This window comes from Pteropus medius, unplaced genomic scaffold, assembly GCF_902729225.1.
Source record: "Pteropus medius unplaced genomic scaffold, Ma_sr-lr_union100, whole genome shotgun sequence".
Taxonomy (NCBI): domain Eukaryota; kingdom Metazoa; phylum Chordata; class Mammalia; order Chiroptera; family Pteropodidae; genus Pteropus; species Pteropus medius.
The window spans coordinates 3,067,467-3,080,505 of NW_024344240.1; the positions used below are offsets into that span (position 1 = coordinate 3,067,467).

Sequence of the window (13,039 nt, forward strand, 5' to 3'; positions counted from 1 at the left end):
TGAAATGCAGAAGAAAAAAAACTCCAAAACTAGTATTTCATAAAGTCCATTTGAGTCTGTATTAAAACAAATAGACTTCCCAAAATCCGCGATATTCGTGAAACAGAACTTTCTTGACTTGTGTAAATAAATCTTCTTAATATTGTCCAAATACTATTGTCATAAAAGTCCTAGTTTAAGCAAACACGATTAGAGAAAAAAACACCATTGAGCATAAAAATGAAATTCAAAATCATTAAAATACTTCAGTTTAAAACTCTCTAAGCAATTAAAATAAGATATCTACTTACCTTCTCAATATCTTTTATACTGCCGAGTAAAATCAAAGTAAATTACAAAATTAACCGAAACTGCCAGAGGTATCACTTTGTTAGTTATAGAACTAAACCAACCAAAACACACTCATTCATACCCAACCTTTACTCTCCCCTCCCCTCCCCTCCCTCCTCCCTGTCAGGTCCTCTTGGATTAGGCCATTCTATGAAACTACAGATATCGAGGCGTTCTACTAAACACAAAAACAAACGAGCATAACAACTCTTTGAAATTCTTTAAAATAGAGCTGTATACTGCAAATATTTTGTTTCTAGTTTTTAAGTGAATTGGGAGAGGGGAAGGCAGGAAGTGCTCAGAGCACTGATCCATTAGAAAAAGTCAGGAAAGCTTCTGGGGCTGGCTTCCTATTCCAGCAAGACTCCTCAGTAACTGCTCCTTGATAACTCACACGTCATGCACAGAGGTTACATTCCCAGCCGTCCCCGTGGACGACGCTGACATGCTTCTAGGGGACATAACAAGGAAATAAGTTTTAATGGTCACGTGTAAGGGTCTCTTACCTTACAGTTCAATCAGTGGAGGCAGTGTGCTTTACACACCAGAATCTAAATTCCTAATGTTTATTTCAGGGGCTAGTTTTTCAACTGATCCCTGTGAAATTCTGCAAAAGTCAGGAGAATCTGAACTGAAGAACTGAAAAATTTTGCAGGATTGCCTTTCTGAAAGTCACTAACTCATTCGTAGAAACTTTAGTATTACATGAATATATCTCAACTATGACCATCGGATATCAGAAATCTTAAGCTATAGATTACATCTTGACTTTTTTTGTTCTGCAAAATAAAAGAACTGACAAGCAATGAACTTCAAAGAAAATTAGATATGTGAATGCAGTTTTAACTGAACCAATATATCAACAATATATTAATACTAACATGTACATAATCAAAAGATACATTTACATAAGTAAATAAAGATTCTCAGTTTTACTTATCCCAGAGTCAAAGATGGCAAAAGCGAGAAGTCAGGAGTTTAATTTCACATTGCTGCCCCCCCGCCACCCCAGTTCTCATCACTATGGATATAATGTTCCAGACAACAATAAAGCCATCTTTAAAGCAGCTCTACAACAAAGACAGGGGAGGTCTAGTGTACTTGATATGCAGCTAAAGTTACCCACGCTAAGAAACCAAGGCTTGGGATCAGAATAATGGTATTACCTGCACACCTGGGTCCTCATCTTCTTCGGGAGGAGGAGATGGTGGGGGCGTTTTGTCTAAGTCTGAATTTTCAGAACCTTCTGTTTTTCCCTTGTTGACCTTTTTCTTCAAAGCACTTGCTTCTGAATCAGGTTTCTTATTACTAGAATTCAAAGTGGATCACTTAGTGTTCACTTTTTAATGAGGTTTTCCACATGCCCTACGCCTTATATTTCCCACATTAATATCCCTAAAATATCAATGACAATTGATAAATCAATGCGTGTTGGCCATTTATAGTTAAATGGCACTCTTGATTAAGTCTTTATGGCAAAACGCAAATTGATGACCTTTAGCAAATATCTGACCTAATTAAAAAGAAATTACATGCAAAAACTCCTAATACCACAGAGTACAATTGTTCATCTAGACAATTCAAAAATTCCTACCAATACACCAAGACATAACAAAAAAATCACATTAAGTAGTTTTGTTATCAAGTTATTAAGGTACACAATATGTTTTTTAAAAACTCAAGGAAAACTAGAATGATCATTTCTGTGTCTCATGCAGATAGTTATAAATACTTCTATTAAGTCTTTTTTTCACCAGTACTATTAGGTATCCTCTTTTATATTATCCAGCTCTGTTTTTATCCATTTTACAACTTTTTGAAATATAACAAATTAAATAGCAATTTCTTTTCTACCGAATTTTAATGCTGTGTTTTCAATTAAAAATAAGCCTTACTTTGATGCTAGGGGAGGTAGTCACGATAGCTTCTCCCCTCCCCGCCAACCCCCCAAAAAAACTAGGTTTCCAAAACAAAAAATCTAGCAAAGCAAGCCCAGTAAGTACATGTTCCATAGTATGTTTCTGTCAAAAGTTAATAGGACTTGTGTATTACATAAGTCAAAAGACATGAATGAACTCTACAGAAAAAAAAAGTTTTTAAGTTTACCATCACCTTTAGAACCCTTATTTTACATTCTTTTAGAATGTACACTTAGCGTTACCTTCCATTCCAATTTTCGAATTGGCCCCAAGGTTTTCTAATATCAATTATAATAATTTATTATCCAACATTTAAAATAATACAACCTCAGTAGTGATTATATTTTCTTTCTAGAGGGCCTAAAATTCTAATAAAATTTGAAAACTAAAGAGATGATTTCAAAACTTCTAAAAGTTTATTTATCAAAGTTTGACTATTTCTAGAAAAGTATACTGACAGAATGCATCAAACAGCATTTTTTCCAACCTCAGCTACTAAAAAAGGAAGAGGCCAAGACATCTACATGCTTTTAAGTAAAGCATGTGTCATGTAAAATGTCTCAGAAGTATTTGTTAATATAATAATGTATCTACCACACACCTAAAATATATTTTTGTAATGAATAAAATCTTTGAGAATCTTAAACTAGTTATTTTTAAATACTCAGAGCTTGTTTTTGTTAACATTTTAGCATAGTAAATAGCCACATAAGGAAATAACTTACAAGTCAAGATTATAGCAAATGGCAGTTAGGTTTAAAGAGTTCTTGTTATTTAAAAAAAGAGAGAGAGAGAGCAGTGTCCTAAAAACTTTAAGTCCACAAAAGATCCACGGAAAGAATAATATTTTTTATATTAAAAAAAATCCATACAACAGTTCCTCATCCAACTGTCCTAGTGTTTACGCTACACATGGACAGAAGTCTCCCCCACTATGAGGCTCCATTTCCAGCATTTATTTCCGCTCTAACTGCCACAAATTATACAATACTACAGCTGAACGCTGGGCCCCTTCCCTTTCATCTGCACGCCAAGAGCAATCAGATTACCCTGGTAACCAGCGGTCACATGACCAGCACCTGCTCTTTTGGCTGGATGCCACTGACTAAAGCCATCTGCTTCCCTCAATCAGCTTTCAAACATTCTCAACACCTGCGCTGCAGTGTTTTGTGGTTTCTTTTATCAAATCAGTGCAAAACTGCTTCCAAAACTTTACATATTTCTCAAATTTGTTTAAATCAGAGGTAGGCCTGTCACAGAGTTGGATCACTGCCAGGTAAAGTAAGTTGGCAGCTAGTGCTTTTCATGGTGACCTCTCTGCGCCCGAGTGAAGTACACAATTTAATTTAGTGGGGTTACTGCACCCTGTGTGAACTGGCCTATAGGAGTAAAAGGCTTACTGTCCTAAAGCCCGTCAGAGCCCAGGTTTCGTGAAATATCAATTTGCGAAGGAAAGAAGTGCTAATGATTTTCCATCTGCCCTTACCAAGACTGAACTATGTGGAACCTCCAAGGCTGCTAAAAGTCAGGCAGGACCTCTCCAAATGCTTAGACAAAAAGCCTGTAGCCAAGGGAAGCACTCATCACAGATCTGATTACGCAAAGATTTCTAAACTCATTAGACCTTGCACTATTAATGTTGCCCAGAGACAGCTAAGCATTTCCACACGAATGTCTTCTCATGACACCAACATACAAATCAAAACCAGGCTAAGAAGTCAAAAAAGCTACAAAATCTTCAATGTCACCCAAAGACCTTACGATCGAGGAAAAGATCAAGTTATTTAAATTAAATGGCCTTTGCTATTTTGCAATAAGCTAATTTGGATTTTCAACCAAGTGTTATATAAAAACTGCCCCCAAAAAGCCAAACTTAGAATTTTTCTTTTTAACAAACGAGGGTAACGGAGAGTGGTGAAGAGCACTGACTTGTGTCAGACAGACCTCAGCTCATGTTCCAACTCTGCCATTTGCAACCTGTCCTTCTGTGCCCCTGGATAAGTCACTTAATTTCCCTGAGCCTCTGTGTCCTCATCTATAAAATAAGGTTAGTAATTATATCTTCCTCCAAGATTCGTTAAGAGGTTTAAATGAGATGGATAATGGATGAAAACCTTGACACAAATGGCCAACAGTCACACACATCTGGAAGACGAGCTGCTGGAAGTGTATTCTGGGAATATGTCTGGGAACATATTCTCTGGCTGTGGCTCGGAACCCACTTGGGCCGAATCAACTGCAGAGACTTATGGACACGACCCTACTTCATCGTGATCATGTCATCTAAGCCACATGAATAGAAGGAAACTCAACATTCCTCAAGGCCAGCTAGAAGAACAAACAAGCAGGCAACCACCCCCAAGGCTGCTCCTCTCCGTGCCCACGACCACTGTTTCGGTCCAGAAACATCATTTCCCACCTCAGCTATCACAGCTGCCTCCTCACTGCCTCGTCACCCTCATAATCCCCGAGCAGGGTTACCCACAATCCGACCGCTGGAGAAAGGACACATACCCCAACATTTACAGTCATTACTTAAATCTGTATAGTTCACAGCTAGTCTTTAATAATGTCGAAGGCAAAACACAGCCATGCAGACATTCCTCCTCCAAACTGTAATTTGGAAAGCTGGTATGCACAAAGAGGGCAGCGTTTCCAGTTGGGGAGAAGAGAATGTCATTAAAAAGAAACATCCTTTAAACTGACACTACAATATTGAGGATGAGGCCACTGAGCTGCCAGGCGCAGACACAGAATGCTGATACACCTCCAACAGCTGCAGTGATGCTTCCTCGCGGCGACCTACCAGTGAGGATCCCAAGACAGACCAGGCGTGTGCAGGGAACACTCTCCAAGTCTGGACCTGAACGGCCTCAGCTCTGGAGAAATCACGCCTGTCCTCACCCCGCTACTGAACCTGCTCGGCCTCCCACATTTCCTAGTTCAGTGGCGTGGTACTGCCACCAAAACATCACCCACAGACCCATCCCCCACATGCCACCAGAATGACCAGCTAAAACACACATCTGACTGGATCATTCTTCTGCTTAAAGTCCAATCCCATATGTATTAAAGTACAAGATTCTCAGCATTGGCATACAAGGCCCTCTGCAATTTTTGTAAGTGGCAACATTACCTTTATTTTTCTACTTTCCCACACTCCAAATCCTGTATGCTTTATGCTGCAGGCAGGCAGACCCACTCCTTAAAGTGCCCACCCATCTCCTCCACGTCCCCTTTCCCCTCCCCCAGTCCACTCGTCTACGAGACCTCACTTGGACGTCACTGATTCGGAGAAGCATTTTCTGGCCACCACCGTCTGGATCAGAAAGATCTCACTCCACCTACATGACATCTGACGTACCCCACACAGGAGATATTTAAAATACACAAAATTTGGTGGTAACGTTACTCCAGAATATTAAAACCAAAGCACTGTGTGTGTGTCTGTGTTCGCGTGTATGTGTGTGTGTGTGTGTGTCTGTGTGTGTCTTTCTCCAACTATCCTGTAAGCTCAAAAAGAAGAGAGACTGTTTTATTTATCTGTATTTCTAGCGCCTGACCAGGTAGGTTACTAGAAATGTTAACTGACTGATTTAACTTAACAGTACAAGTCATAGAGATAACAACAAAACGTATGCAGCCCTTACTATGTGCCAGACACTACTCTATAAGTGCTCTTCTCATTAATTTACTTAAGAAAATCCCACATATATTCGATCTTTGTGATTAAACCACCATGAAGCTCAGTAAAATGGAGCTAAAGTACTACAAAGAAGAGCGAACTTTAGCAATTTTTCAAAACCACTGTATCTATATACTTCCCCTCTACTCACAAAGTTCTTTCACTTCCTGATCCTTATCACCTATCATTACTGGTGCTACTGAGATAGAGATACAGAGCCGCCCACTCCTGAAGCTAGACAAGCCAGTATGATCTTGGAAGGAGCACATTTTTCTGGAGATGTTGCTGGCAGTTTGAAGGACCACTGTCCCTTCTCCAACCTTTTCCTCCCATTCCATCATGAGTGGGGTCATGCTGGTTGGCAGTTGTACGTGCTCAGGGTCCAAGCTAAGTTACACTTAGGTCGCCTCTGCCACACCAAGCTCTGAAGTTCTGTGACTGCCTACAATATGATCAAAGCGCACAGCATAATGATGAGAACTCAACAGGAAACAGCATGAGGGGGACGCAAACTCTGTATTCGGAGGACATCTGTCAGGTGGAGGGACACTCTAAGGAATCTGGCCTCAGGAAGGATTTCATCAGCTTACGATGGCAGGAGCCCACCGCAACGGGCTGAGTCACAGACGTCACCTGAAATGTGGTTGGCCGAACTCACCCCAGCTCAGACGCAACACATAGATGACTAATTATATGTGGTGAGAAACAGTATAGGCTTTTAAAACAAGGCTTTATGCAACAGGCAGAACTTAGTAGAAGGCCAGCTAGCTGCCCTGATTTACTACAAAACGGAATGTACTGATCAGCATCGGCCTAGGAATCCAAGTTTGAAAAGGAACCCTCTTGTGGAACCAGACGTGGTGAGAATACGGTCGGTTAGCAAAGATGTCTGGACAGTAGGAGGAGGTTCTCGATCCAACAGGCCCTTCAGATGAGACGAGTTACGAGGTTCTCATCACACTGGGGGAGATCAACCTTGCGGCTTGCGTCATCAACATTCATCATGTTGGTTTCAGGATCTCAAGCCAAAATGTCACACTAGAAACCTTCAGAAAATGAGTAAAGGGTATTGAAACATATCCTTGTATTTTGTATGCTCGAAGAACTTTTTAATTTAAAAAAGAAAATGAATCTAATGGGTGAGCTGTGACAGAGATGTTCATGGCATAGGATGACTGTGCATGTTGCAAATCTAAAAGATCTAGACTGCCATAACAAAATAAATATTAAGGTCTTAAGGTCAAGGGCTCGATGCTGCTAGAGAGGAAAGCAACAAGCCTCTCAAAGAGTATAGGATTTTGCTCTAAATTTTTAAACGATGAAAAAAATTAAAAGATAAAGAGGCAAACTGAAAAAGAGACAAGGGAAAGCACTAAAAGTTTAAAAGGCTCACATTAAGGCAACATAAAACATGACAAACCAGAAAGTAAAATTAACCCAACAAAACAAAATAAAAATTTTAAATGAAGTCCTAAGACTAAAATTTACTTAACAGCTAAACTAGAATGTCATAAAATTCACAGGATAAATTAAACTAAAGAGGAAAGAGACAAAACAAACTACATGACAGACAACAGGTCCCCGGGTCAACAGCTTCACACAAAAGCCCTCAGAAGTCCCAGGTGAAGGCCCCAGGAGCGTTCGGCACACGGCCCAACCAGTCTGAGACTGTCCACAAGCCAGCCTGGGGCAGAGAACATCTGGGTGGGATGGGGACACAGAAGCGAGAACCGTGGCCCGAGCCCTTTATGCCTTCCTGTCCTGGGCACAGGGAGCCTTTGGGTGCTCTGAGTAACCCAGCCTGGCGCCCACACACTTCACTTCAAGCAGGTGACTTGCCACCCACAACTCCTAAACTCCACCCACAAATTCTTCACCCTACTCTTCAAGTTGAGAAAGAGTTGAGAAAAGAGAGAGAAGTTGAGGAGATTCTATTTTGTCTCTGAACAAAGATGATTTCAGTGACAAACTATTAATAATTTGTTTTTTAAGTTCGCTGAAAGTCACTGGACTGAACGCTCCTAAAACAAATAATCTAAATGGTTACCTTAAGTATCTCTTACAGCATCACGTGCTGCCTAAGTACAGTAACTAAGCTAAATTTTCAGGAAAGGAATAGAAAAGTAGAAAAGATACAGAAACCTAATTTGCTTTCATTTAAAATGTGTACTTAAAACTCAACATGCCCCCACACCATTACGTTTTACGATCAAACTTCCCAAGGATGAAGAAAACTGACGGTCAAACAGGTTACACGCTCAGGCCAGAAGAAGGTCCTAGGACCGGAGTCCGACCTGTCTGGCTGCAGAGCCCACGTCTGAGTCCCGGGACTGGCCCGAAGCGTGGAAACTCCCCAGGAGAGCTCTTTAGAAGTCCGGCGCTGGCCCTGCCTTTTGGGGTGTCCTTCAGGCCCTGGAACCACTCCTGGTGAATGTCTCCTGTTACTTGGGATCATCCCTGGGGTGCCTTCAAATGGCATTAGGATCCCGTCCTGAGGATCTCTACAGTGTTGACCATTTTTTAAAAGAAAGATGTTTAAAAAATGAAAGAGAACGTACAGTTGAAAGCTCTCCTGAAAGAGCCAAATCCATTTTTAATATTGAACATACTCTAGAGAAAGAAAAAAAAAGACTCATCATGCAATCAAGAATAATTACTGAAAATCTAAAGGTTATTGAGTTTTATGGATTAAATTTAGATCTGCCAAAAATAACATGGAAAAGAAGTTTAGGTAGCTAATATGTTATCTGATCACAGAAGCTCCGTATACGCATTAGACACTTTGGCTGCCTGGCACTGCCTGGCGCTTTTATACAACATGAAGAATTGAATAAGTTAGACGTTACAAACCTGATATAAAAGGTATTCCTTCTGATGCCCCTTTACTATAGTATATTCTTCCAAGTGCCGACAATAGGGAAACTATTTGGCTGCTTATGGCAAATTCTAAGGTGTCACTCTTATCTATGCACAGCATTTCTGTGACCCAGGAAGAGAGACAAGTGATGGTAAGTCTGGTAGTCAGAACACTATTCCCTGCATTCATAATTGTCTTTTCTGATCGGCCAGGTAGTCACTACAACAAATGAGACGTGCTGCCTACTCACATTTTCATCAGGTGCTGTGGACAGGTGGAGAATTAAGCAAAGTAAATGGTAAAACCAAGAAGGAGAAGATATCACCACATACCCTAACAGTAGAAGCTGGACTGCCATGAAATTATACTGTTCCCACAGGAATCAGGGCTACATATAAAATTAGTATTCTAATAAAAGTTCAAGGGTGTTATCTTTCCAATATTGGGGGGGGAAAAAAAAACCACTTTCCATTTCCCTACTTAGCATTTTAAAGCTTAAACCACACATGTAAAGGTGGCTGAAGTGAGGGCTGGCATTTCAGATGACTGATGCTCTTATGGTGGTTTCCACAAGCATCCAATGACTCAAAGGGGCCTTTGGGCGGAAGACAACTAGCAAAAAGATCTTTATAGAGCATGTGACAAATCTTACATTTGTACAGAACTTCATATTTTTCAAAAGCATTTTCATATGTTGACATTTTTAATAATAATTGTAAAATCAACCTATAATTCCTTCTGCTCTTTATCTTTCGGTTCTAACATCATGCCACGTCTACTGTGGCAACATATGCTCCGCCCTAAAATTCTACTTAAGAGAGACTTCAAAGGACTGTTTCTCCAGAAAAATACCCCTTAGCATCCTACTGCCACGGCCGCCTCACCTCTCAACTTTCATTGGATTGGTACACTGAGAGCTGAAGGTGGGACCTACATCGCCCTCTCCCACATAAACCAAAGAGGCAGCAGGCCACTGCCTTCAAGTCCACGGCACCTCGCTGGACGGCAGAAACAAATTTCCCAGCAGTCCCAGCGCTGTCCTTCCCTGAGCCTAGCACACAGCATGGGTTAGCAGAACTTGCTTTTAAGGGTCAGTGTTGTCAGGCATTCTCTTCCCCCAATGAGTACAGACCAAACCACATGAAGTCAAAGATATCAGGGTCTGTACTAAAAAGCGGCTGACAACTCTCTGTCCCCGCTCATTCAGCTCATTTAAGACAAGTCAGATCAAGGATGGGCCACGATGTGGCCTGACCCGACAGCCCCTTTGTCAAAGAGCAGATAACCTTTGAGACCAGCAGAAAAGGGGGCACCTGGTCCCATCTCTGAGCTGAAGCTTGGATTTAATGAAGCGGAGACTGGGCAGGGCGCGCCAGGGGACAGACGCACAATGCACAAGCGCGTCTCCTTCCTCATTCCTCCCCAACACCGAAAAGACTCAGAAGTCCATCTTGTGACCACACATTAAAGAAATCAATACTCTCTTCCGCAGGCACAGTGGCCAAAAAATTTATTTTGGTCTTTCCAACTACGTAGGCTTGGGTCAACACGAAGTTATAGCATCCGAGTAAAAGAATGAACAAGAAACTAGAAAGAAGAAAAGCTGTGGTTTAATTTTATTTATTACCTTCGTACCTGATGGGAGACATCAGACTACCTGGGTTTTCTGTACTTATTGGCAAAACTAGTTTACGGTTTGCTTTTGTGTGTAATCTCTACAGAGAAATTTTACATGTGTAAGAGTAAACGATAAAATATGTATTAGTTTCCCAAAATATGCCACCATTAGGCTTGCTGGCTGAATAAAAAACATTTCTTGGGTAAAATACTGCTGCTCTCTTAGATCATCGCTGAGAAAACATCTAAAAAGCTAGGTTGCTCAGAAGAAAGTTAACACACATATTAATGACTGAGATAGCATGGTTTGCAAACAGTATATTTACATGTTGTTGATGCTTTATTTTTTAAAAAATAAGAGCAGTATGTTCATTTTTTAGTTTAAAATAAAATATCTTCACTCTTAATTGAGAGAGAACATTTTGGTTTTCAACTAACTTTAATACTGAGGGTGGAAAACAGAACAAGGAACAAGATGTGTTCCTAGAAACAGCATCAGAAGCAGCTCTCTCTCCGTGGCTTCACTTAACTGAAGCTTTCGTGGTCAAGCCCCAATCCCTGGCCGAGTTCCCTTCTTTCTGTTCACTCTTTATATAGCTATGGACCACTAAATCCTTCAAGAATCATTCGAAGATAGGACTTCTCCAAATTCTCTCTCATTTCACAAGGGCCATGCGTACACGACAGAAAATGCATTGAAAAGAAGAATGTAAATCCTCAGATTTCAGCTCCACGAATCCTTCCACATGCAAAATGGCATCCTCTCCAGCCCACAGATACCTCAGCTTTGATTTTCAATATAAACTGCCAATATTTGAAAACTACAAGGACACCTGGGGAGAGCACAAGAAAAAATGGGCAGAAAAAAATATGTTTAATACAAAAAGGAAAAGGGAAAAAAAGACATGTTTCTAAAAGAAAAAAGAATGAATGTGGCTGTGTGTCTCCTCGTTAAGATTTTACACATCTCCTTCTGAAATGCTGAAGGTCTTTTTGTTTCACTACCTTCCTATGTAACAGCTTTTGGCAAATTCTTTTAGGTCCTTCTGCATAGGCAAGACAAATGTAGTTATATTTTGGCTGCCAAAAGGGTCAGTTCACTGGGAAAGGCCACAAATCCAAACCTCAGCCACTTTATAGAATGAGGTGGGATGACAGGTAGTGAGGAGGACACCATAAAGGCACACAAGGAAAGTCAACCCCACTGACGACGGTTACCTTTTCTCGCGGCCTTTATTACCCAGAGTGTGTGACTGACGCAGAGCAAGCTCTCTCCCTGTCACAGACCAATGCAGACGAGCCAGACCACCAGTGGGTCACTTTCGTCACCACCTGCTCAAAGGACAGCACATCTGTCTGCAGAACCTCGCCGATGATGCGGCATTCAGAGCCGAATGGGAAAGATGTGAGTAGTTCTACACTACATTTTTCATTACACTTCTGTTTATTCCCTCTATTTGAGCCCTCTGTAGGAAAATTATTTTCTGTATAAACAAATTCATCAAGTTAACTTATTCAAGGATGGAAATAACTGGTATCACATAACGTTTTGCAAAACAAAATTGCCACTGCTGTATTCCAGTGCTTAAAAGCAGACTGCTATGGCAATTCAACCCCAGTACTAACATAACCCAAACCCCCTATTACCTTCATCACCGCATATTCAATTTACATAATTATTCTGCTATGCTATTCAGAATTTACATGTAGTTGTATGCATTCTCCTTATCCTTGCTTCAGGATGTTATTTCCTTTCTAGACTTAGCAGAACAATGAGACCACAATTTGACACTATCTGACCGACAGATACCCTGTGGCTCAACAAAGCTATGGGTGGGTTTGTTCATCTACTGAAAATCTCTATTCGGTTACCAAATTCTTGGATGGTCACCCCCATCAGCGACAGGAAGGCTTCTCAGGACTGTCCTGACCACACTTCATAAATCAGCAAGTGGCCATACAAGTGGTCAAATCATCAGGGCCAACAAAGGTGTGGCACGCATTCTTGCGGCCCCCTCGGAGTGGCCTCCTGAGTCTCTGGGTCATGTGACATCAGCTCCCTTGTCACTTGCACATCTCTGTGTTCAACAAAAGTGTTCCGTTCAAGTATTTCCACCCACCTGGAGAAAAACAACCATCACCTATAGGAGGCATCGACTGAGAATATTAGTCACAAACAACCAAGGGGGGAAAAGGTACTAGACTTTCTTCTTGGGAGAAAATAATTACATGCTCTTCCTCCTACCAAAAGCATGTGTCTCTAGTGCAAAGCCGTCACTAAGATTCCACAACGCCAAAAACATACTCTGCACAGACAACTCAAACTTCGGGATGGGCAGCTGAGATCATGCAGATGGGTGCAGAAGGTTCCACCGGTGGATGAAGACAGGTCTGTATCTCCAACAAGAAGACAGAGGGTGCCCAGAACTCACTGGATTTGATGCCCCAAGTTCCTAACAGTTGTTTACAGTTGTTAGAGATATTTTAACAAATTTCATTGTTAACTACAGCATTTTAATATCTGCATCCAATGTATGTATTCTACAGGAGGTAAGGCTATACTAAAATATGTTTTGAAAAATACGGCCAGTTCAATGTAGACTCAGAGCTTGAGAGAATATACTTGGAAAT

At 40.9% G+C, this 13,039-nt stretch overlaps 1 protein-coding gene across 5 annotated transcripts in view; it reads right to left on the reverse strand.

Annotated features, from left to right (window-relative positions):
* Positions 1-13,039, reverse strand: part of CHD7 (chromodomain helicase DNA binding protein 7) — a 173,469-nt gene that overhangs the window by 62,282 nt on the left and 98,148 nt on the right. For all 5 annotated transcript variants that reach the window (XM_039868868.1, XM_039868864.1, XM_039868865.1 and 2 more), the window contains exon 4: positions 1,497-1,638. In XM_039868868.1, the coding sequence (XP_039724802.1) occupies positions 1,497-1,638 (142 nt within the window). The remainder of the gene's footprint in view (positions 1-1,496; positions 1,639-13,039) is intronic.